This window comes from Macaca thibetana, chromosome 17 (genome assembly GCF_024542745.1).
Source record: "Macaca thibetana thibetana isolate TM-01 chromosome 17, ASM2454274v1, whole genome shotgun sequence".
Taxonomy (NCBI): Eukaryota; Metazoa; Chordata; class Mammalia; order Primates; family Cercopithecidae; genus Macaca; species Macaca thibetana.
The window spans coordinates 8510403-8537774 of record NC_065594.1 but is presented as its reverse complement, the minus strand read 5'-3'; the positions used below and the strand labels follow the sequence as shown (position 1 = coordinate 8537774).

Below are 27372 nucleotides of genomic sequence, written 5' to 3'. Positions count from 1 at the left end.
CCCCTCTACCAAGGAGAGTCTGAGCCCAGACATGCCTAAATCTGCCCCCACCTGATTGTCTTTCTCTACCCACCCTGGTAGCTAAAGACAAATAACACAATCTCTTGGAAGTTCCAGGGCCCTGCCCACCACCTAAGAAACCAAATACTTATCATCCAGGTGGCATTAGGGCAAGCTCGTATCCTCCCTACACTACTGCAGCTGAGGCTCTCTTGAAAGTGCCGCCTCCTGGCTGGAGGTCAACCAACACTAAGCCAGTGTACTAAACAAAACTACAACCGAGGACCCTCTCAGAGTCCGTTTCACTCCCCTGCTACCTCCACTGGAGCAGGTGCTTGTTACTCACGGCTGACAGACCTTAAGACACATGATATCACCGGACTCTTTGCAGACACTCCCCAGTACCAGCCTGGAGCCTGGTAGCTCAGCTGGGTGGCTAGACCCAGAACAAATATAACAATAGCTACAGTTCAGCTCTTAGGAAGTCCTATTCCTAGAGGAAGGGAGGAGAACACCACATTAAGGGAGCACCCCGTGTGACAAAAGAATCTGAACAATAGCCCTTGAGCCACAGATCTTCCCTCCAACATAGGCTACCCAAATGATAAGGAACCAGAAAAACAATTCCGGTAATATGACAAAACAAGATTCTTTAACACCCCCAAAAGATCACACTAGCTCACTAGCAATTGAGCCAAACCAAGAAGAAATCTCTGAATTGCCAGAAAAATAATTCAGAAGTTTGAGTATGAAGCTACACATGGAGGCACCAAAGAAAGGTGAATACCAACTTAAAAAAAAAAAGTTACAGGGTATGGATGAAAAAATCTCCAGAGTAATAGATAGCATAAATAAATAAAAAACAATCACGACTTCTGAAAACGAACGACACACTTAGATAAATGCAAAATACACTGGAAAGTGTCACCAATAGAATCAAACAAGCAGAAGAAAGGAATTCAGAGCTGAAAAACAAGACTTTTGAATTAACCCAATTCAACAAAGACAAAGAAAAAATAATTTTAAAAAATGAATAAAACCTCCAAGAAGTTTGGGATTATGTTAAATGACCAAATCTAAGAAAAATTGGTGTTTCTGAGAAAGGAAAGAAATCTGAAACTTTGGAAAACAAATTTGAGGGAATAATCAAGGAAAACTTCCCTGGTCTTGCTAGAGATCTAGATAGCTGAATACAAGAAGCTCAAAGAACACCCAGGAAATTTATTACAAAAAGATCATTGCCTAGGCACCTAGTCATCAGGTTATCTAAAGTGACGACAAACGAAAGAACCTTAAAAGTTGTCAGGAAAAAGTATCAAGTAATTTATAAAGGAAAATCTATCCGATTAACAGCAAATTTTTCAGCAGAAACCCTACAAGCCAGAAGGGATTGGGGTCCTACCTTTAGCCTTCTTAAACAAAACAATTGTTAGCCATGAGTTTTTTATCCAATGAAATTATGCTTCATAAATGAAAGAAAGATACAGTCTTTTTTCAGACAAACATGTTGAGAGAATTTGCCACTACCAGGCAGCACTACAAGATATGCTAAAAGGAGTTGTAAATCTTGAAACAAATTCTCAAAACACATCAAAATAGAACCACCTTAAAGCATAAATCTCACGGGATGTATAAAACAATAACACAATGACAAAAACAACAACAACAAGGTATTCAGGCAACAACCAGCATGATGAATAGAATAGTACCTCACATCTCAATACTGACATTGAATGTAAATGGCCTAAATGTTCCACTTAAAAGATACAGAATGGAAGAATGGATAAGAATTCACCAACCAAGTATCTGCTGTCTTCAAGAGACTCATCTAACAACACATAAGGACTCACATAAACTTAAGGTAGAGGGGTGGAAAAAGATATTCCATGCAAATGGATACCAAAAGTGAGCAGAAGTAGCTATTGTTATATCAGACAAAACAGACTTTAAAGCAAAATGTTAAAAAAGACAAAGAGGAACATTATATAATGACAAAAGGACTCGTCCAACAGGAAAATATCACAACACTAAATGTATATACACCTAACACTGGAGCTCCCAAATTTATAAACCATTTACTATTAGACCTGAAAAAATGACATAGACAGCAACACAATAATAGTGGGAGACTTCAGTACCCCACTGACAGCACCAGACAGGTCATCAGGACAGAAACTCAACAAAGTAACAATGGACTTCAACTATACCCTAGATAAAACGTAGTTTGTGGATATTTACAGAACATTCTACCCAACAACTGCAGAATGTACATTCATCAGCACGTGGAACATTCTCCAAGACAGACCACAGAATAGGCCACAAAAGAAGTCTCAATAAATTTCAGGAAATTGAAATTATATCAAGTACTCTCTCAAACCACAGTGGAATAAAAATGGAAATCAACTCCAAAAGGAACCCTCAAAACCATGCAAATACATGGAAATTAAATGACCTGCTCTTGAATGACCGTTGGGTCAACAATGAAATCAAAATGGAAATTAAAAAATTATTTGAACTGAATGATAACAGTGATACAACTTATTAAAACCTTTGGGATACAACTAAACCAGTTCTAAGAGGAAAGAAAGTTTGGAGCATTAAATGCCTGCATTGAAAAGCTGAAAGAGGACAAACAGACAGTCTAAGGTCACACCTCGAGAAACTAGAGAAACAAAAACTAACCAAACTGAAACCCAGCAGAAGAAAAGAAGTAACAAAGATCAGAGCAGAATTAAAGAAAACTGAAAGACAAAAATAATACAAAAGATAAATGAAATAAAAACCTGGTTCTTTGAAAAGATAAACAAAATTGATAGACCATTAGCAAGATGAATCAAGAAAAGAAGAGGGAAGATCCAAATAAACTTGATTAGAAACAAAACAGGAAATACTATAACTGATACCACAAAAATACAACAGATCATTCCAAGCTACTATGAACACCTTTACATGAAAAACACAGAAAACCTAGAGGAGATAAATAAATTCCTGGAAATATACATCCTTCCTAGATTAAACCAGGAAGAAATTAAAACTCCAAACAGACCAGTAATAAGAAGCAAGATTGAAATGATCATAAAAAAAATTGCCAACAAGAAAAAGTCCAGGACCAGACGAATTCACAGTTGATTTCTATGTGACATTGAAAGAAGAACTGGTACCAATCCTATTGACACGAATTCAAAAGATAGAGAAAGAGGGAATCCTCCCTAAATCATTCTATAAAGCCAGTATCACCCTAATACTAAAACCAGGAAAGAACATCATAAATAAAAAGAAAATTACAACCAATTTCCCTGACAAACATAGATGCAACAATCCTCAAAAAAATCCTCGGCTTCCCACAGAGCTGGAGCTGCGGTCGGCCAGTCTCCTGCAGGGTGAATTTTCTTTTCCTTCCAAAGTGTTGCCCTTTAGAAATTCCAGATTTATGCAGGGTCCTCAGATCTGATCTCTCACCCAACTACCAGGCTTTGTCTCCTGTCCTTCACATTTACAGCTTTAATCTATTTTCCATAAATTTTTAATTAATCAGCAATTTTAGTAAGTTCTCTATTCTCCATGCTTTTGGGTTAACAGTGTAGCAACTAACAATGCAAGTTTGGAATACAGATTGCTTAGGTTAAAACCAAGGCTCCACTACTTATTACCTGTGACTTTGGGCAAATTAATGAAATGTCTGTGCCTCAGTTTCCTCACATGTAAAGAGAGGGGCAATAACACAACCTGTCTCACAGAGTTATTGTGGACATTAAATCAATTAACATATTTAAAGAGCACAGGACAGTACCTGGCACGCAGTCAGAGCTCAAACATTAGCTGCTATTAAGGCCACCATTTTTGGGCTTAAAGAAAATGTTTTGAGGTTGCATTGCATACTGTTCTACAATGGCAGGAACGTCTTACAACGGGAATATTCTTCTTTTTCTTTTTCTTTTTTCTGAGATGAAGTCTTGCTCTGTCATTCAGGTTGGAGTGCAGTGGCGTGATCTCGGCTCACTGCGACCTCCACCTCTCGAGTTCAAGTGATTCTCCTGCCTCAGCCTCCCAAGTAGCTGGAACTACAGGCGAAAGCCACCATACCCGGCTAATTTTTGTATTTTTAGTAGAGACAGGGTTTTGCCATATTGGCTAGGCTGGTCTGGAACTCCTGACCTCAAGTGATCTGCCCCCCTTGGCCTCCCAAAGCGCTGGGATTACAGGCATGAGCCACCACGCCTGGCCAGGAATATTCATATTAAACAATTTTTGACTTTCAAGTAACCTTATGTAGTTTGTTCATATCTGAATAAATGCAAATAAATGGTTTCCTCATTGACAGACTAACAAATCATTTGATACCCCTTATCTCTGTTCTTCTTCCTTTTAGACAATATTATTTCTTGAGGTTAGATCTTTAAAGTCTATTTTTCAATTGTAAATGATTTCTACATGCTATTGGAATAGCAGATACCCCTACACAGAGAAGATCCTCCCAGTTAAACGTAGCATAGCATCTTGTTTTTTTCAGATAAAATGATGTGAACAGTTGATTCATTTCATCTAGAGTCAGAAAACATCAGCATATGTATGTCACGCTCTGGAACAATCATGTAAATCACATGGGCTGGCATTGCTCCATTAATAACATCTGAATAAGATAAATTCCAAGTTCAAGTCATCTCCCCAAGTAACACATCATATTTCCTACATACCTGGTGAATGAAGCTTGGTGGCTGAAGCTGCTACTCTCTTAGGAGATGAAACAGCAGGTTTATTCGTATCTTGATCTTTCTGAGTGTCTTTCTTTGTTCCTATGCATAGTTGGAGAAGAGAAATAGAAGGTAAGTAGTTAAAATTGAAATGGCAACAGAAATTGTGGAAAGGGTGGCTTCACAAAAGTCAAACAGATCAACAAAAGAAATAGTTGGGTGATTTGTTGCTATGGTCACCACCCCCTGTGCTTGAGGAATGACACACTTGTTTATAGGAAAAAGAATTTAGTTTTGAGTGGTCAGGGGAGGAGTAAGGACACTGCTGTCTCCGATTTGATGAAAAACATGCCCTTCTCTGAAAGTCACTGCCACCCTAATGACCCTGACCAAACTATCTGGGAATTAAAATTTTACTGTCCTCAGCCACCAACTTAGTCTGCCTGCCTGTCTCTGCCGAAACAAATTTTCAGAAGACGGGGAAGGATGCTGTAGCTGCATATAGCTGCTAATAACTTTCGCATCACCTGGAGCCAAGCCACAGGGGACATGGTCCAACTCTAATTAATTTCCATGCAGCGGGTCCACAGAGGTGACCTAGACAGCCTTTCAGCTCTCTTGGCTACAGCTGAGCCTTCGTGGAACTTGCTGCCAGAGCTGGTCCAGCAAAAACATGTGGACGCTCCTCACATTGTGTCCAGCGATACCCGGGGCACAGTGCAGCTTCTCCTTTGTGTTCTAGGCACAGTGCTCACCTTCACATCTCCTTTGTCAGAAAGTCAAAGAGCAGTGGATGGGAGATTAGCGAAATCACACAGACCTAGATTAACCCAAACCTGCCCTGGCTTCAGCGCACTGTTAGGTCATTTCAAAAACAAAGCTTGCTGTGGTTCCTTAGATGCAGACCATGAATGTCACCCCCACGCTCACCCCCAAACCCTGAGACCTCACTCTTCTTTCCAGCGGTAACTGCTGCTAGCAGTTTTGTGTTTATTCTCCCAGATTTTTTTCTAGGTATTTATAAAAGTACACACATATACAAATACAGCTACTAGTTAAATATGTGAACTAAACATTGCAACTTCTTTTTACCTACCCACATTTTTGGAGATCTTTTTCTTATCAGTGTATTTACAGATTTTTAAAAAAGAGCCACATCATACAGATGGGCAAAGACATACTGTAATTCAGTTCCCCATGGTCTTATGGATGAGCATTTAGATGGTTACAAGTTTAGCTAATGAAATAGCTTCATGTGCTGTAATAAACACTCTTATACTTGTTTCTTGGTACACACAGACCAGGATCTTCAGAGGACAAATACACAGAATTGCTTTTGCTGGATTGAGTCTGCTCTTTTGCAGTGTTGCTATGCACAGTCCAATCGTCCAACAAAAGGATCCACTAATTCATATTCCCAACAAACAGTGTCTGAGAACAGCTCTTCCAACATGCCTCATGCCCTACTGACACTGAAGTCTCAATCATTTAATCGATTCATTTAATTAAGCAATCATTTAATTATGATATGTGCCACCATATCAGATGGTGCAGCCCCAGATGACCTCAAAGACACTGTCACTGTCCCTGCCCACATCTGCCAGCCACAATGCCAGCCTTGTTGGTCCCCAAACATGCCATTCTTCCTCCTGTGGCTTGAGTTCCTCTGCACAGAATATTCCTTCTCTAGCCCTTAAGCATGGCTTATCCATCCATTCAGGAGGTCTCAGCACAGCCACTTCTCCTCACCACGCCTGGTGCTCCAGCTAATGTGGCCCTCTCACCACCTGCCAGTTTCCTCTTCACCCACTTCATTCTTCCTCACAGCATTTGTCACTGCCCAACAATCTACTGTATCCTCACCTGTTTTCTTAGTGTCTGTCTTCCCCACTAGAACACAAACTTTGACCCAGATAGGGTGACCCCTCAGTGTGTGCCCCTCCAACTCCTGCTCTCCTCTGGGCTTCTTTCCAGGCAGGTTTGCCCAGGCATTTCAGGGCTCACAGAAGGCTGCACCTTCCAGGTCTGGAAAGCCCAGTCACTGCACTCTGCTGAAGTCACAGGGACCCCTCAGGGTACCTACTATATGGCTAAGCTCCCCATTCTCTTCCTTCACTTGGCTTTGGTTTTAGGTATAAACAAATATGGAAAGACACCGAGACTCCTGAAAGCTGAGAAGGGAAATATTAAAGTCCCCAAATCTGCACTAAACCTAATGTTTTGTGCTGAAAGGGAAACTAAATATGATTATTTATGTAGCCTTTCAGCATTTTCCATTCAGCTTTCATGGAGTACAAATTGTATTGTATCAAAAATGCAAATATTGATAGTTTGGACCCTGCAATTCCATTTGTATAAATCTCTCTTTGAAACACTTCTAAAAGTATGCAAAAACATAAATTATAACATGTATAACATAAGTTATATGAACTGTGGTATATTCAAACCGGGGACTACTATGCAGCCATTAAAAAGGATATCATAGCTCTGTATTGTACTGCCATGGAAAGCTGTCCATGATAAATTAAAAAGTTAGTTGAACAGCATGCATGGAATCATCCCATTTTTATAACACAAAATGTCACCTGTATTATGCTTACAAGTAAGTAAAAATATCTGAAAGACAGGCACCAAACTTTTAATAGTGGTTACTTCTAAGCAGTAGGATTTAGGAGTTTTTACTTTTTATTTTAATATGCTTCTGCATTAGTTCCATATTTTGTAATCATCACACATTACTTGTATAATAACTAATAAGCAAAAAGAAAAGGAGAGAAACCAAACCAGTAATGAAACTAATTTGTCTGATCCATAAAAGGATAAGGAGAGAGAAGTCTTATCCAAGCAATCCTATAGCAATAACTCAAACCGAAAGTTTCACCCTTCCTTTGCTGGCAAACTACCACAGGAACACAAGGCCACCTGGAGAACTCTTGTATGGTCCGGGAATTATTGATGGCACAGATAATTACAGTGATGAATCAAGACCTTCTGTTCTTCTTGCCATTTTTTTTTTTTTACAATCTAGACTCAGAATAAATGTCTTCTAAATACACGGTAAGCTTTCATTCACTCGACGAGATCTCTGAGTGTCTAGAAATGCTAGTGCGGTCTTTGGTCTCATGTTTTCCTACTGTCCCCCGGCCATTGTCTCAGCCTTCTTGGTTACTCTGTCTTCTCAGCCTTCTTGGTTACTCTGTCTTCTTTCCTTAGACCTGGAACAAGGTATTCCCAGTGCAGCCTCCACCTTCTCCTGCCCAGTCTTCTGAGTGAGCTTATCCACTCAACAGGCTCACATCACCGACTTACATACACTGATGACCATATCTGTGATTTCCAATCCAGGTGGGCCCAGGTATCTCTCCTGGGATCCAGACCTGTTTTCAGTTGCCAAATAGACATTACTCCTTATCTATTAGATGACAAAAACCATTGTTCCCCAAATGGAGCTGGTTAGCTTCTTCTTAAACCCATTCTCTGTCCTGTACTTTGTTTCCTAGTCAATTGTCCTCCCAGTCACTGAAACCAGAAACCAGTCAGTCTTCTTCTCCATCGTACCATATCTAGCAGTCACGAGATCTTTCTGACCTTCAGTAGCTCCTAAGTCTGGCCCCTGATTCATTCTCACTTTGTACCTCAGCTCAGTCCTCATCATGTCTTGCTGGTACAACTACAAACTTCTCTTCAGTAATTTCTCCGTCTTGTGCCTTAATCTCTGAATCTTTACCTAACTCACCCTCCTTAGCACTGCCAGAAAAACCTTAAGCCTTTAACAAGATCCCGTGATTTTACTGTTAAAACCTTTCCAAAGCTTACCCTGGGCTTCAGAAGGAAGTCCCAACGCTGTGGTGTGGGGAAAGCACCCACCAGGATCTCCTGTCCTCTGCCAGGTGCCCCTGCTGTTTCCATGTGACCCCGGGTGTCTCAGCCTGTGCTGTTCACGGAGGCCGAGTGCTCAGCCTCTCCCTGGTCTGCCTGGCCCACTCCAGGTCATCTTCAATTTCAGCTCCTTCTGTTTTAGTTTTCCCATTACCACTGTAACAAATTACCACTTAGGAGTTTAAGACAACACACGTTTATTCCCTTCCAGTTCTGGAGGTCAGAAGTCTGAAATCAGTCTCACTGGGCTGAAGCCAATGTGTTGGCCAGGCTGGTGGCTTCTAGACTCTCCAGGGGAGAGTCCATTTCCTTGCCTTGTTTGCCTCTCGTGGCTTCATTCATTCCTTGGCTAGTGGCCCCTTCTTCCATCTTGAAAGCAATCACTCCAATCCCTGCTTCCTGCGTCACGTCTTTCTAATTCCTCCTGCCTCTCTCTTACAAGGATGTTTGTGATGACATTGTCTCTATCTGGGTAATCCAGGATAATCTTCCCATCTCAACATTCCGAACTTCATGCAAAGTCCCTTTTGCCCTATAAGGTAACAATGACAAGTTCTGGTGATCCATACATGGACATATTCGGGGGTCAGTACTCAGCATACTACAGCTTCCCTGTCTAACTGAATGGCTCAACGAGGAAACTCTTTACTCACCAAAAACTCACCAACTGCTTGGTATCTATTAATCCCCAGAGTCCCTGATACTTATTTATGAAGCTTTTCCTTATTTTTTTTGACCCTTCTTGAATAGCAGTATTTCCTTAGACCCGACTCAGCTTTCCCTGATCTCTTTCCCTGAGTGAAGGCTCTGTGCTGCTAAAGCTAGCGGGCATCTCGTGCTAGGCCTCAGTAGCTCCTTTGAACAGCACCCCTGCTGACCTTTGGGGAATCGACCCTTGCCTCCTCTTGTTTCATGTGGTCAGAGCAGGGGGCTGAGGGACCAGGGCCTGGAGGGGGCGTATGACACAGGCCTGCCAGATAAGAGCTCGCACCGCTCTGGTGTTACGCAGTATCCTGGCTTGAGAATGAAACAAGATGTGAGTTGGGACAATGACAGTCCTAACTCGAGAATTTTGCTGGAATTACTAGGAAAAAATTCTCCTTTTGAGAGATGCCGAAGCTGGCAGGATATAGGCCTGGAGCAGCTGCTGACCATCTTTGTTCTCATGTGGGGAGAGCCTTTCTGAGGATGAGGCCACGAGTGGAGAACGAGGGGCCGGGAGATGGACATATATTCCTGCCGCTGCAGTTGAAGTACCCCCCGGGGACAGTCATGCCTCACGTCAGCATGACCTCCAGAACCTCTCAGTTCTGTGAGCCCCAAATCCCTCTGCCCTTTTGCTTTCTTGTTGCCTAAGGCAATTTGAATTAGGTTTCTCTAACATGACACCAAACAACACTTGGATAATATAATGCCGGCCAGAGAAAATAGCTCCTTAATCAATAAATGCACATGCTCTTCTCTCATGGGGCCATATGTTGGTCAAAACTGCTCCTCATGTGCCTTCTCTACACTGAGATTCAGAGCTCCATGAAAGAATGTTTGTACACAAACGCCAGAGCACTGGGGCTTCTGCCGCGAAGGAAGAAGGCAGCAGGAGGGAAAGAAATGCCAGCCTCAGTCTGGTCTCAGAAGAGAAGGCTGTAAGTTTAACTTGAAATACTGGCACTGATCATATTCACCCAATGCCAATCACTACAAACCCAGATGGTCCTAGACTGTTTCGTCATAGTGTAGCAAGAAGCACCTCAAAAGCCTACAGGGATGGGTGCTGCCTAGCAATCCACAGAGAGTGTCTCAGAAAAGAGAAGAATAGTGTAAAAGCTCATTTTCTCCCACGGACAAGGACTTTCCACAATGGTATCAGTGGCTTCCACAACAGCTGGCAGAAGCACCATTGTGTAATTTATTCCTGAACCGGACATCATAAAAGTGACTTACAACTTGTTTATTACAAATGCTGAAAAGAAAGACAAACTGCACAGGACCCATGAAAACATGACTTGGCCCCAAAGCTGCCCAATCAAGAATAATGGCTTGATGTGTCAATTACAGATTTTAAAAAATGAGGAAACTCTTCTTACTCACCAGAAAGTCACTAACTGCTTGGTCTCTATTAGTCCCCTGAGTCCCTGAACATAAACAAGAATAATGGCTCACTCTGAGGACGAGGCTGTCATCTCAAAAAGAAAAAAAAAAAAAGAAAGAAATAACAAGTGACAACAGCTAATTCAGGATCCTCACTGAGCACATCTAAATGGGAAAAAAAGATTTAAGAGAATAGCTATATACTTTTTTAATAAAAAGAAGTCAGCACATCAAAAAAAAAAAAAAAAAACCTAAAACATTTTTACAGGCTCTTAATCTCACATACAATAGGCTGCAAATTCCTGAAAGTAAATCTCAATGTAAGTAAGAAAAGATAAGAAACAGAAAGGATAAAGAAGTATATACAGCAACAGACTTTATCCCCCAACTATCTAAGGTTCTCCCTCCACATGCCTGTGAAAGCACATGTCACGGGGTTGACCCTGCCCTGGCCCCACAGATCAGCTCCCATGCAGCGAACACGAGGACTGCAGATGCAGATGGAGCGAAGCAAGAAGAGGGAAAAGCAAAGGTGGCCATAATGCAAGTGATGATTATCACTCCAGTGCAACCGGAAGGAGGTGAATAGAAAACATGAATGATGCAATCAGAAAATATAGATTCTGAAGCCATTTGTAAAACGAATTGAATGGCAACATTTCAAGGTAGGATTCATAGGGATTGGATAGAATGAAGAAAGGAAACGTATCTAGATAAGAATATACAGAATAAAAGAGACACCTGGATGAGTTATAAACTAAAGAGAGAGAGGAGAGAGAGACACCGAGAGAGAGAGCGAGTGAGAGCGAACTCAGGAGAGTTAGATGCAAGGACTAGAGGAAAGGAAATCAGTTTTCAGCTGCTAATAGTAATTTTTTAAATATTAAGAGGAATATCTGATATTGACGCAGGAGAGTTAATAGGAGAAACAATCTGAATATTGGGCTATATTGGGAAGGTGGATTTTAACCTATTTAAGCTTTGTTCCATTTCAATATCCAGGCACTGCATGCATGAAGGCAGAGATTGTAGCTGGGAATTTAAGTGAGAATAGGGAGGTTTCTGTACTCAAAGAGAGGCCTAGTGAAGCCTAATTATTACCTGGATAAGACTAAGGGATAATACATTCTGAAAATTATGAAAAGGTAAGGATAGAAGAGTGAACAAGTGGTTTTTGAAATATATATATATATGTGTAAAAGCTTTGTAAATTCCCCCCCCCCCCAAGCCCAATACATTCACTGATCGATTCATTATTAAGCACAAAGAATCCATAAGGCACTGTCCTAGTGAAAGACAGAGGTATGAGCTGTGACGGAAGTTACACGTTTGGGAGAGATATTTATCATAAGCATTTATAAACACCAGGTACCATGTTGCAGTTGCTTCTGTGTATGTTACCTCACCTGACACCTGTCCAAACTCTGTGGGTATTATTGTTACTGGTTCACAAATGAAGGAACTGAAAGTATGGAGTTTGTAGCATATCCGCATCTACCAGTACATGGCTGAACCTGCAACTTCCGGCCCTACTTAGACTGCGTTTCACTACACTGCAGTGGCCTCAGTGAGTCCTGAGAAGTAATGAGTTCTACCGCCTGCCTGCTCGCCTGCCCACAGAAGCACAGTGGATCCAGGTGGAGTCTGATTCCATTTGAAGGGAAGAAGCAAGGGGAAGGGGTGAGAACGCTTACAAGAGAGTAGGGGTGTTGGGGAGACGGCAGGAAGGCTGTGACTAAGAGACCAGGAAATGGCTTAAGCCATTAGTTTTCAAACACTGGGGGCCAGCGAATCCCAACATCCTTTCCATCCCTGGCCCCAACCTTTCTCCCTCCGATGCTTCCTCTGTACTATGTGGAACTCCTTCTTCCTTTGGTAAAAAATCTTCATCCCTTACCTTTGTCCTCAATCTCTCTCAGAGCAGTTTTCTCAAATGGTTGCCACTGGTGCTTTTCCTCCACATTCAACTCTATCCTGGTCAGGAGGTCTCCTTTAAACTCTCAAATACCCCACTAGAACATGAGGCCCCACACATGTGTAAAGTGCCTTTCCTTTGAGGTTCCAAGGTTCTTGCTGCCTAATCGAACACTATTCCTACAGCACGGTTACTGCCTCTCACACCCCACAGGTGTGGTCTTCCCCTTTACCCTCAGGTACTGACACCCTAGTAATCCCCAATGCATGCCTCATCTAGCATCCCAGCTTTCAGTCCTTTGACACCTGCAACCCAAGAGGCACCCTGAATCAAGACCCTGGGCATCACCATGGACCTTGTCATCACCTTAAACTTCGCCTCTGAAATTCACATATCCTTCTTTCTGGTTACAACCCTCTATCCCTCCACCATCTCACTATGCTGTCGCCTATCAATTCATATCTACAACGCAGACAATAATCTCTTTCCCCACACCATCAGTCTCCTTCTGTCTTCAACTCCCTTATTATCCAACCTAAAGTTTACCCCAGAGTCCTTTACTTCTACTACTTTATTAGCCACATGCTTGCTCTCATTTCAGAGACAACAGAAACAACAATGGTCATAACTGTCCGCAGGACCCAACCCTGGCTCAATCCATTGTCACCCTTTTCTAGCCCAGCTGAGCACACAATGACACAGATGGGGACATCAAATTTATAGTCACCAGGTATCACTGTGGCCACAGCAAAGTCCAGCAATTATTTCTTCCATTTTTTCCTTTTCATCCTTTGCATACCTTTTAAAAAACTATTTTTATTATTCTAATTGGCACACAGTAATTGTACGTATGTATGGGGTACATACTGATATTTTGGAACATGTAAACAATATGCAGTGATCATATTGTGATAACTAGCATACCCATCACCTCACATATAGATCATTTCTTTGTGTTGGGACCATGCCAGATCCTCTCTTCTAGCTACTTGAAAATATGCAATAGCTTATAATTAACTAGAGTCACCCTACAGTTTTATAGAACACTAGAACTGATTCCTTCTAACTGTAATTTTGCATTAATTAACTAATCTCTTACTTTCTCTCCTTCTCCCTACCTTCCCAATTTCTAGTAACCACTATTCTATTCTCTAGTTCTAAGAGATCAACTTTTTTAGATTCCACATATGAGAACATGTGATATCTGGCTTTCTGTGCCTGGCTAATTTCACTTCACATAATCTCCTCCAAGCTCATCCATGTTGCCATAAATGACACAACTCCATTCTTTTCAATGGATGAATGGTATTCTATTATGTATATGTATCACATTTTCTTTATTCATTCATCTGTTGATGGACACAGGTTGATTCAACATCTTGGCTATTGTGAATAGTGCTGCAATAAACACAAGAGTCCAGATACCTCTACAATGCTCCGATCTCCTTTCCTTTGGATATATGCCCAGTAGTAGAACTGCTAGATCATATGGTAGAAAACTATTTTTCAAAACAAAGTTCTATATTGATACCTTTCTGAAAGGTCATTCTGCAAGGTTTTAAACAACAACAAAAACCACCCAGTAGTATCTTCTCTTATCTCTCCATACACTTTCATATTCATCACTTCCACATTTTGAGTTGTTTTTTCTATGCATCTCCATAGATATAAGTAAAATGTTTATAATGCTACTTCTTGATATTTATATTTTACATATATTTTAGTAACTTCTTATTACAGCAAATGACACTTTTTTTTCTCTGCAGGCTCCCTTCCACACTACCTCCCCCATCATTGCAATACAGTTGTACCATTTTTGGTTAGGTCAAAATTCAGTTCACCTTGTTAAAACCATATATGAATATTATTTACAACTGAACCATCTTCTTGTCTGACTTTTGTTTTCCCTGGGTTTAATAGCTGCCTTGGTTTTTGTTTGCTTAGTTTTCTATGTATATATTGCTAATTCTCCCATGAGTTCTCCATCAGCATATAACTTTCCTCTCATAATTATGACATGTAAGGTTATACCTCAGTGTAGTTTTGTTTTCTTGGAGCCATTCTTCCTGGAGCCCTCAATTCTCCATTTCATTCTAGACTGGTCATTTCTAGGGCTGTGACATGGCTGTCATTTGAGCTGCATCATCATTCTGGGAAATTCCTTTGCTTTTTTCCTACTTCAGGTTCCTATTTTCTGGACTCCCATGCCTTCCTCTTTCTTGATCTACTTCCTTACTTTGGTAGAGCACATTTTTTTTAAGTTTCTGGAGAAAGGTATACATGAGGTAAATTATCTGACAGCTTCCAAAGCTGAAGATTTCTTCATCCAATTGGTTGCTTGGCTCAGTGCAGAATTTTAACATGGCACATGGCAGTCATTTCCCCCAGAAATGCTAAGGTATTTCTCTTTTAGCGTCCAGGGTTGCTACTGATAAGCCTACTGATGTTATTCTAAATCTCAGCCTTTTGTGTGTGATCTGTTTGCTCTCTTGGGAGGTTCCTGGTGCCTTCTCCTTTTCCCCAGCGTTGTAAAATTTCATGCTGATGTGTCTTGCTGTGGATCTTTCTGCATCCATTATGCTAGACACTTAGTGTGCCCTTTTAATTTGTAAACTCTCATTCTGCAGTTCTGGGAAATTTTCTTGATATGTTGCTTCATAATTTCCTCTCCTCTGATTTCTCTGTTGTTTTTATGGAACTCCTAATATTTGCGTTCCATATATGTGTATACACATATACATGTAGATATATATCTTATTATATATCTTCTCTCTCTGTATAATCTCCAAACTATAGATGAATGTTTCTCTTCAGATGTCTCCCATGCACATCACACTCCATATGTCCAAAATTGAACTCATTGTCACCTAACAAAGCCTCTTTTCATTCTTAGCTTCCCTAACTTGGAAAATGTGATTTTTGCCCAAGCCAGAAATAATGATCTTGTCTTCATCTCCTCCCTCTCTCACTTCTTTATGTTCAAAAAAATGCCAAATCTTTTGAAATATACATCTTGTGTCTCTCTTAAATCTAGTCCACTTTTTTTCATAGTCACTGCAACTTCGTAATTCACACCAGTGCCATGCCTCCTGTAGGGAGAGCTCTGCAGCAGCCCCCTACCTCTTCATCACTCCTGTTAGCTCTGCTCCCTCTACTCCAACACATCCTTCACACCTCAGACTGCTGCTCTAATGCTCTGGGGCCACAGCTTTACTACACTATGGGTTGAATGCCTTCTCACCTGTCCATATTCCCCATTAGACAACACACTTCATGAGTATCGCCCACTCAGTAAATATCCATAAATAAATGAGTTGGTTATTATTACTAACTAATCACATTCTTCCCCCATGGAAAATAAAGTGAACCTTGAGATTAGGGGAATTCCTGACATTTTAAATAGCTTTTTATTTTATCTTTCTTGTTTCTTTTCTAGTACCTCTCTCTTCCCACATAATAAATAAGCAGGTTGTAAATGATTAATGAGAAATCACTGTACATACTGCTTGAAACAAAATGAGTAAAGCTTTGAATACGATGGATTTGTAAGAAGAAAATAATCCACTTCTGGGGAATCAGGACTTTGCAGGATCTATTAGGTACTGACAGCATGTGAATAAGTAACTAGTGGTAATAAATACTCTGCATTTTTAAAACTACACAGGTAGATGTTTGAATTTTATCCATGGTGGCACTTTTCATTAAGCCAAAATAAAATAAATGATCTGGATTATTTGTCTCTTTCTACCCAATAATTTACTTTCGCATTAATTCAAAAGCACAATAAAAGTATGCCCTTTTAAAAGCTAACATTCTCCCCACATAAATTTAAAAATCCCTAACATGGTCTTTTAGTATTAAGTGTCCTCATGTTAGATCCTGTAGTTTTACTTGAAAGCCTGCCTCATCCTTTAAAAAAATTTTGGAGCTATCATTTTCTCGTAAGAGCCTAAGCATTCCCTTATTCATTCATTTGTCATATATTTATTGGCTAGCTGCATTGTACTTGATATGGTATTAGCTGTTGGAGGTTTCAAAGTGAAAAGACAGAATCCTCAGCTCTAGGAATTCACCAATTAGTTGGGCGTGTAAATAAGTAATGACAAGATAATGTAGCAAGCACCAGCCCAGAGGTTTGGGCAAAGATTTCTCTCTGGGAGTGTGGAGGAAGAGCCAGGTAAGGCTTCACTGCAGAAGGTTATGTCTGAGATGAGACATGAAGTATGTGAGATTTGTCAGGAGGCCAAGGGCACCGCAGAGCAGTGCAGTTGGAGGGATGTGGGGGCCGTGAGCACGTGCAAAGGAACCAGGGGTGAAGGAATACAGGTCAGGGAGAGTAGGGTGGGGAATAAGGTTGGAGGGTTTGTTTTTGAGTCCAGCCTACAATGTAGCCCTATATGATGTCCCACTTCGCTAGACCAAGGCAAATATTCTTACTAAGTTTCCCTCCAGTGAGTCTGAACTCCCCTGAAACTCCAATTGGAGGCTAAATCAGGCTACCTTTGATTGGATAGTAATTGTACAATTTTTTGCCTTCTTTTTTATAAATGGGGAACTTTGTGATTGAAGTTGCCACTGAATGGAAACAATGACTAATAAACAAATAGAAAGTAAACAATAAGTTAAACCGTCTTTGGCTTCTATTGCTTATGGTTTAAACTAAGTTATCTGGTTAAGATGTCAGATCGAGACTCAGCCATCCAAGGTACGTATGTATTAAAATAAGTTATTTCCTTTCTTATAAAAGGACACATAAGAGAGAGAAGTAAAAAAAAAAAAAAAAAAAAAAAAAACACTTTTCTTCATTTGCATCATATTCTCAACCAGCCATAACCATTTAAATGCATTATTTCAAACCAAATTATATATATTCATTCATATATTTTTATTAATCGACTATAATACAGTTTTAAAACATTTTTATCACAAAATACAATACTTATCTGTGCAGTTTAACACATAATTATAACACAAACATCCATGCAATTGTTACCCAGGTGAGGAGTGGGAATAGTAGAAGATCACTGGCAGCCAGAAGGATGACAGGTCTCCACCGTGCTTTTCCCATTCGAGGAAACAACCGTCAAGATGTCTGTAGCGATCATGTCTTGCTTTTTCTCATAGTTTTACCACTTCACCTGCAGCCGTAACAATATCCTGAAGTCTATTTAGAAACTTGACATCGATGAAACCATACTGTCTGGATTCTGTGGTCTTGCAATTTCTACTACACATTAAACTTGTAATTTGCATCCACACTGCAGCATGTAGCCCCAGTTCACTTGCATTGACAAATAATGATCCATTGTGCGCATACATCACTATAGATTCACTTATTCTACCATCGATGAGTTTGAGTTGCCCCCACTTCTAGTTTTTGGCCATTATGAACAATGCTGCTTTGAACAGGTTTGTACATGTCTCTAGATACACATGTGTATGAATTTCTCATATACCTATGAGCAGAAACCCTAAATTATGACACACAAGAAAGTTTACTAGATAACACTAAATTATTTCCCAAAGTGGCTCCATCAATTTCTCCTTTCCGGCCAGCACTGCATGACAGTTCCCCACGTACATCTTCACCAATATTTAAAAGGTCAGATTTTTAAAATATCGTTATTCTAATGGATACACACCTCACTGTGATTTGAATTGCGTTCTTCTGATTACTGATGATGTTCAGCCCTATTTAAATATCTTTATTGGCTATTTTATTTTTTTACTTTTGTGGAGTATTGACCAAATCTTTTGGTTCCTTTTTCGTCTGCCCATTTTTGTGCGCTCACTTGTAAGGGTTGCAATTTGCAGCCTTTTTTAAAGCTTTATCATCTCTCATGATGATATTCGTCTACACTATTTTTTCCAAACGTGAACTAAATACTAACTTAAGTTGTCGAAATCATAATTCACAATGGAGACAGTAGCCACTGAAAAGTAGAAGTGGTAATTACAAATATCAATTATTTTCAAGTCGGAGGCGGAATTAGGTAAAAGACACAATGAAGAGGTTGTTGAGCATATGATTAAGGGCCCAGACATTCAGCTTTACTATGTCCTTAGCTGTGTAAACGGCGGCAGGTTACTTGAACTCTCTGCGCGTTTGTTTCCTCCAGTGTAAAATGGGTGATAACAGTAGCTACTCCATAAGGGTACTGTGAGAATAAAATGGGACTGTGGATTAAGAGTGCTTAGCATAAAATTAACACAACTGAACTCATGGAGATAGAGAACAGAATGAAGGTTACTAGAGGCTGGGAAGGGTAATGGGGTTGCAGGAAACTGGGGATGATTAATGGATACAAAAATATAATCAGATAGAATAAATAAGATCTGGTATTTGATAGGACATCAGGGTGACGACTGTCACAATAATTTTTTTGTATATTTAAAAATAATGAAAAGAGGATAACTGAATTGTTTCTAACACAAAGAAAGGATAGATGCTTGAGGTGATGGAGACGTCATTTACCCTGATGTGACTACTGCACATTGTATGCCTGTATCAAAACATGTCATGTAACCCATAAATATATATACCTACTATGTACACACAAAGATTAAAAATAAGTGCTTAGCATAATGCCAGGTCCTGATTAAGCATGCAAAATGGTATTTCTTAGCAATATTATTATAAATATTTATTTAGAACCTACTACGGTCTGAATGTTTGTGTTACTCCAAAATTCACATGTTGAAATCTAAATTTTTTTACATGACAAATGTTCATTTTTATTATTTTATTACTTTGTTCTTTAACTTCAAGTTCAGGAGTACATGCGCAGGATGTGCAGGTTTGTTACATAGGTAAACGTGTGCCATGGTGGTTTGCTGCACAGATCATCTTATCACCTAGGTATTAAGCCCAGCATCCATTAGCTATTCTTCCTGATGCTCTCCCTCCCTGCACCCTCCATCCCACAGGCTCCAGTGTGTGTTGTCCCCATCATGTATCCATGTGTTCTCACCATTCAGCACCTACTTATAAGTGAGAACATGTGGTGTTTGGTTTTCTGTTCTTGCATTAGCTTTCTGAGGATAATGGCTTCCAACTCCATCTGTGTCCCTGTAAAGGACATGATCTTGTTCCTTTTTATGGCTGCATAGTATTCCATAGTGTACATATATGCACCACATTTTCTTTATCCAGTCTATCATTGATGGGCATTTGGGTTGACTCCATGTCTTTGCTACTGTGAATGGTGCTGCAATAAACATACATGTGCATGTATCTTTATAACAGAATGATTTATATTCCTTTGGGTATATATATATAATAATGGGATTGCTGGGTCAAATGGTATTTCTGCCTCTAGGTCTTTGAGGAATTGCCACACTGTCTTCCACAATGGTTGAACTAAATTACCCACCCAACCAACCCTCCCATACAACATTTACCTATGTATGTAAAAGTGTTCCTTTGTCTCCACAACCTCACCAGCACCTGTTTTAACTTTGTAATAGTAGCCATTTTGACTGGCATAAGATGGTATCTCACTGTGGTTTTGATTTGCATTTCTCTAATGATCAGTGATGTTGAGGTTTTTTTCATATTTGTTGGCTACATGTATGTCTTCTTTTGAGAAGTGTCTGTTCATGTTCTTTGCTCACTTTTTAATGGGGTTGTTTCTTATAAATGTGTTTAAGTTCCTTGTGGACTCTGGATATTAGACCTTTGTCAGATGGATAGATTGCAAGAATTTTCTCCCTATCTGTAGGTTGTCTGTTCACTCCGATGATGGTTTCTTCTGCTGTGCAGAAGCTCTTTTTAATTAGATCCTATTTGTCAATTTTTGCTTTAGTTGCAATTGCTTTTGGTGTTTTCATCATGAAATCTTTGCCCATGCCTATGTCCTGAATGGTATTGCCTAGATTTTCTTCTAAGGTTTTTATAGTTTTGAGTTTTACATTTAAGTCTTTAATCCATCTTGAGTTAATACTGTATATGGTGAAAGGAAGGGGTCCATTTTCATTTTTCTGCATATGGCTAACCAGTTTTCCCAGCACCATTTATTAAATAGGGAATCCTTTCCCCATTGCTTATTTTTGTAAAGTTTGTTGAAGATCAGATGGTTGGTGAAGATGCTGGTGGATTCCACAACGTACTCAGTGCCAGCATCACCCCATTTGATTTTGGAGGGATCTCGCTCCTGGAAGATGGTGATGAGATTTCCAGTGATGACAAGCTTCCTGTTCTCAGCCTTCATGTGCCATGGAATTTGCCATGGGTAGAAACATACTGGAACATGTAGACCATGTAGTTGAGGTCAATGAAGGGGTCACTGATGGCCACAATATCCATTTTGCCAGAGTTAAAAGTAGCTCTGGTGACTAGGCTCCCAACATGACCAAATCTGTTGACTCCGGCCTCCACCTTCACCATGGTGTCTCAGGGATGTGGCTGGCAATGCGAGAGAAGATGCAGCTGTCTGTCAAACAGGAGGAGCAGAGAGCTGACCATTTTCATGATATTCTTTCTATCCATGAGCCTCGAATGTTTTTCCATTTGTTTGTGTCCTCTGTGATTTCCTTGAGCAGTGGTTTGTAGTTCTCCTTGAAGAGGTCCTTCACTTTCCTTGTTAGCTGTATTTCTAGGCATTTTATTCTTTTTGTAGCAATTGTGAATGGAAGTTCATTCATAATTTGGCTCTCTGCTTTCTTGTTGTTGGTATATAGGAATGCCAGCAATTTTTGTAGATTGATTTTTATGTCCTGAGACTTTGCTGAAGTTGTTTATCAGCTTAGGAAACTTTTGGGCTGAGATGATGGGGTTTTCTAGATATAGGATCAGGTCACCTGCAAACAAAGATAATTTGACTTCGTTTCTTCCTATTTGAACAACCTTTATTTCTTTCTCTTGCCTGATTGCCCTGGCCAGAACTTCCAATACTATGTTGAATAGGAGTGGTGAGAGAGGGCATCCCTGTCTTGTGCCAGTTTTCAAGGGGAATGCTTCTAGCTTTTGCTCATTCAGTAGGATACTGACTGTGGGTTTGTCATATGTGGCTCTTATTATTTTGAGGTATGTTCCTTCAATACCTAGTTTATTGAGAGTTTTTTAACATGAAGGAATGTTGAATTTTATTAAAGGTCTTTTCTGAATCTATTAGAGATAATCATGAGGTTTTTGTCTTTAGTTCCATTGATGTGATGAATCACATTTATTGATTTGCATATGTTGAACCAACCTTGCATCCTGGGATGAAGCCAACTCCATCATGGTGGATAAGCTTCTTGATGTGCTGCTAGATTTAGTTTGCCAGTATTTTATTGAGGATTTTTGCATCAATATTCATTAAGGATACGGGCCTGAAGTTTTCTTTTTTTGTTGTATCTCTGCCAGGTTTTGGTATCAGGATAATGCTGGCCTCATAGAATGAGTTAGGAAGCAGTCCCTCCTCTTCAATTTTTTGAAATAGTTTCAGTAGAAATGGTATCAGTTCTTCTTTGTACCTCTAGTAGAATTTAGCTGTGAATCCATCTGGTCCTGGGCTTTTTTAGGTTGGTAGGCTATTTATTACTGCCTCAATTTCAGAACTTGTTATTGGTCTATTCGGGGATTCAATTTCTTCCTAGTTCAGTCTTGGAAGGGTATATGCGTCCAGGAATTTATTCATTTCTTCTAGATTTTCTAGTTTATGTGCCTAGAGGTATTTATAGTATTCTCTGATAGTTGTTTGTATTTCTGTAGAGCCAGGGGTAATATCCCCCTTATCATTTCTGATTGTGTTTATTTGATTCTTCTCTCTTTTCTTCTTTATTAGTCTAGCCGGTAGTCTATCTTTTTATTACTTTTTTTTCACAAAACAAACTTCTGGATTTGTTGACTTTTTAACGGGTTTTTCATGCCTGTATCTCCTTCAGTCTGCTCTGATATTGGTTAATCCTTGTCTTTTACTAGCTTTGGGGTTTGCTTGCTTTTGGTTCTCTAGTTCTTTTACTTGAGATGTTAGGTTGTTAATTTATGATCTTTCTAGCTTTTTGACATAGACGTTCAGTGCTATACATTTCCCTCTTAATACTGCTTTAGTTGCAACCCAGAGATTCTGGTACATTGTCTCTTTGTTTTCATTAGTTTCAAAGAATTTCTTGATTTCTGCCTTAATTTCATTTTTACCTAAGAGTCATTCAGAAGCAGATTGTTCAGTTTCCATGTAGTTTTTTGGTTTTAAGTAAGTTTCTTCATCTTGAATTCTAGTTTGATTGTGCTGTAGTCTGAAAGACTGTTATGATGTTTTTTTTTTTTTACATTTGCCGAGGAGTGTTTTACTTCTGATTATGTGATCAATTTTAGAGTAAGTGCCATGTGATGACAAGAAGAATGTATATTCTGTTGTTTTTCAATGGACAGTTCTGTAGATATTATCAGGTCCATTTGATCCAGAGCGGAGTTCAGATCCTGAATATCTTTGTTAATTTTCTGTTTTGATAATCTGCCTAATATTGTCAGTGGGGTGTTAAAGTCTCCCACTATTATTCTGTGGGAGTTTAAGTCCCTTAGCAGGTCTCTAGGAACTCGCTTTATGAATCTGTATGCTCACGTATTGGGTACATATATATTTAGAATAGTTAGCTCTTCTTGTTGAATTAAACCCTTTACCATTATGTAATGCACTTCACCTTGTTTTAAATCTTTGTTGGTTTATAGTCCGCTTTGTCAGAAACTAGCATTACTACCTCTGCTTTTTTTCTGTTTTCCATTAGCGTGGTAAATTTTCCTCCATCCCTTTATTTTGAGCCTATTTCTATGGGTGTCATTTCATGTGAGATGGGTCTCTTGAAGACAGCATATTGATGGGTTTTGGCTCTTTATCCAGCTTGCCATTATGTGCTTTTTAATCAGGGTAGTTAGCACATATACATTTTAGATTACTATTGTTATGTGTAAATTTGATCCTGTCATCATGATGCTAGTTGGTTATTTTTCAGACTTTTTTAATGTGGTTGCTTCATAGTGCCCCTGCTCTGTGTACTTCAGTGTGTTTTTGTAGTAGCTGGTATTGGTTTTTCCCTTCCATATTTTGTGCTTCCTTCAGGAGCTCTTGCAAGGCAGGCCTGGTGGTGATGAAATCCCTAAGCATTTGCTTGTCTGTAAAGGATCTTAGTTCTTCACTTATGAAACTTAATTTGGCCAGATCTGAAATTCTGGGTTGGAAATTCTTTTAAGAATGTTTAATATTGGCCTCCAATCTCTTCTGGCTTGTAGATTTTCTTGTAGAAGTCTACTGTTAGTCTGATGGGTTTCCCTTTGTAGGTGACCTGGTATTTCTCTCTGGCTGCCCTTAACATTTTTCCTTTCATTTCAATCTTGGAGAATCTGATGATTCTGTGTCTTGGGGTTGCTCTTCTCATGGAGTATCTTACTGGGATTCTCTGCATTTACTGAATTTGAATGTTGGCCTGTCTTGTTAGGTTGGGGAAGTTCTCCTGGATGACATCCTGCAGTATGTTCTCCAACTTGGTTCCATTCTCCCCATCTTTTTTCAGGTACCCCAATCAGTCATAGGTTTGTTCTCTTTACATAATCTCATAGTTTTCAGAGACTTTGTTCATTGCTTTTCATTCTTTTTTCTCTATTCTTGTCTGCCTGTCTTATTTCAGAAAGATAGTCTTCAAGCTCTGAGATTCTTTCCTTCTCTTTGTCCATTCTGCTGTGATTGCTCTGTGCCACTCCCAGGTGGGCCGTCAGCACCCCCACCTTTTCTTCATTCTCTGTGGGTTGTGGTGTTTGCCTTCTTTATTCTCTGTGGGTTGTGCTGTTTGCCTTCTTCATTCTCTGTGGGTTGTGTTGTTTGCCTTCTTCATTCTCTGTGGGTTGTGTTGCTTGCCTACTCAGTCACATTGTGAGATCTGGATATTTCAACGGAAGGTGCTGGATTCATTTGCCCCTTTTCATTCCTCTGAGTGCTGGAGACTGCAGCTGCTTCTAATCAGCCATCTTGGATCCATCTCCAAAATCTAATTTCTAATGTGATGGTATGGAAGGTGGGGCCTTTGAGAGGTGATTAAATCATAAGAGTGAAGCTCTCAGGAATGGGATTAGTGCTTTTATAAAACAGGCCCCCCAAAGCTCATTTGCACCTTCTACCAGGTGAGGACACAGCAAGGTGGCACCATCTATGAGGAATGGTCTCTTACCAGATATTAAACCTTCCAGTGCCTTCATCTTGGGATTCCCAGCCATAATTATTGGAAATAAATATTTATTGTTTATAAGCCACCCAGTTTACAGTATTTTATTAAAGCAGCCTGAACAGACTAAGATAAAACCTATGGATTATAAGCACTGTGCTAGCATATCCAGTCATTAACAAATGAAGTTGGTGTTATTTTCCTTTTTCCAATGAGGAATTCAAGGATCAGAGAAGTTAAATAATTGAATCAGGGTCACACAGCAATTAGTGGTAATCTCGGTCTAACTTCAAAGCTCATTCCTTGTTTCCCATGCCATACAAATTCTGTGATAGAAACTGACAATTCACACTGTAGATTATTAATAAAGTTGTTCCATTCCTTTGAATACAAATCATGTAGAGACAGAAATATGGCCAAGGTGGCTTTTTTTAACCCAAAAATGTGTAGACAGCTCTTTAAAAACGTGTCTATAACTTGCCATGTTTTTCCCAGGTTGTAGGCACAAAGCAGCACATGCTGGCAGCTGAGGCAGGCTGGGCCTCTGCTGGGTGACTCTGGGCCACAGCAGCTGTGTAAAGAGGGCCACCACCATCAGAATCACACCATTCCAGGCCTACAGAAAAGGTCAATGAGAGCTGCTGCAGGGTCCTAGACAGGAGAATGACAGGCCCAGTCTGGCATCTGAAAGGTGAAAGGCTACCACCAACAGTTGGGGGTGGGGGGCAAGCTGGAGGGCTTTCCGCTCATCCCTCACTTCAGCTAGGCTGGTTGGGTGACTACTGATTAGCAAAGTGTGGGCCCAAAGTGGTTCTCAACATGAATTTGCTGACTGGTGGGTTAAAGATGGAAGATGTGAAGGCTTTGCAATAGCAAATAAATATGTCACTCTTCTCCAGTTATCTTCTAGAATGGATGACTGGCATTTGTCTCCTTCTTCCAGTGCCTTGATCTTGGATGCTCCAGCCTCCAGAACTGTGAGAAATAAATGTTTGTTGTTTATAAGCCACTCAGTCTCTATTTTTTTATAGTAGCTTGAATAGACTAAGATAAAACCTATGGATGATAAGCTCTGTGCTAGTGTATCCAGCCATGAATGAATTAGGTTGCATTCATTTCCTTCTTATTGTTTCATCTTTTACTACATCCCATGAAGAACCACTGTCTTCAAACAATACAGCCCATGAAGACTTCACATCAAACACTTCAAATACTACTCTTAGTATTTGGTATTTCTTCAATGTAATATAGCTAGTAGAATATATAAGTCTGAAAAGAAATGGAAACTTTTAAAACAGTGGCATGTAATTAAAAGTTTCATGCTCCTTATACTAAGAAATTGGGCCATATGATGGTAGCAATTTGCATAAGAATGCATTTATAGTACAGTAGGCAGATTTCTGAAACATACAAATGTTGAAAATCACAATAGAAAATGCAGCTCCAAAAGACCATTTGCATTAATTACTGTTGCACAAGCTCCCATAGGCTCCTCAAGGCTGACAAGCAGAGTGGACAAAATACCATGTGTGTAACCTTTTAAATACAATATGTGTAACACTCTTAAATGAAAATTAGGATTTTAGTGTCCTACTTTTGAAGAGCCTCCACAAAAGGTTTCACAGCAGCCTACAGGGGGCTTAATATTAAGGTGGGTCACAAGAGTGTTATAAATTCTCTTCTGGCACTATAGGTATGTCCTGTAATGCCTTCCAAATTATCTAAAATTACCTAAAGTACTATTCTTGCTATTGTTTTGATGAAACCATTTTAAAGGCATAGCAGAGAAAGATAAATGGAACTTTTACTTGGATTCTTCTGTGACATTTCAATGATAATAGCTAAATAGTACCCTGAGCCACTTAATTTGTAAGACAGGATGAGGTTATTAGGGTTTTAAAATCAAGTGCCCCCCCCCAAATGCAAATTGTTCCACTGAATTTTACTGGACTGCCCAGTAAAATTAGAGACTAATTAAACTGCTGTGAATTTTCTGTACAATTTTTTTTTCATGCTGTCTTTAGACCATTTCACAGCTTGCAAGTTTCTACATAGAAGGGTTGGGAAAAAATGGGGGAGCATATATTTTCAAATTTACAAGGTATCTAATTGTTAGCAGCCCTAGTTCAAGATTTCAAGGGGAGCAAGGTTTGAGAAATCTCTAGCTTTACAAAGAAACAACTCACATCATTAACCTGAATGGATGCAGTTCCCCATCATCACTGGCCACTTCTATGAAAGCTGTAGGTCTCTGCCAGCATGTTTTCTGTGCACTATGTTATGTCTCTGCACTACATGGCCTTGTTGGACACTCACTTCCCTTTCACAGCGCTTAGCATAAACGTAATTCAATAATTAAGCGTGTAAGTACAAGTTTCATGTTGCTCTTTTCTGTGACCCCCATCAGCTCCACAGAGACAAGGACTGTGTCTTATTCATCATGATTTCCCCAGGTATCTAACAAAGTGTTCAGCTTGAAGAGGGTATGCAATCAATATTTGTTGAACAAACGGAGGCCCATCCAAATGTTCACTGATCCTTAGTCTCTGGAGGTCTGAGAGTTGACTTCGGTGTCGCAGTCTGTGATTCCTAGTGCTTCCTGGCTTTCCTTCTTCTGGCCAGAAAGAACAGCAGACAGACCATCTAAGACATGCACTCATGTGG

The 27372-nt window shown here is 39.8% G+C and overlaps 1 protein-coding gene across 4 annotated transcripts in view; it reads right to left on the bottom strand.

Moving 5' to 3' along the window:
- Positions 1 to 27372, bottom strand: part of MTUS2 (microtubule associated scaffold protein 2) — a 625283-nt gene that overhangs the window by 157810 nt on the left and 440101 nt on the right. For all 4 annotated transcript variants that reach the window (XM_050766814.1, XM_050766813.1, XM_050766816.1 and 1 more), the window contains one exon: positions 4695 to 4793. In XM_050766814.1, the coding sequence (XP_050622771.1) occupies positions 4695 to 4793 (99 nt within the window). The remainder of the gene's footprint in view (positions 1 to 4694; positions 4794 to 27372) is intronic.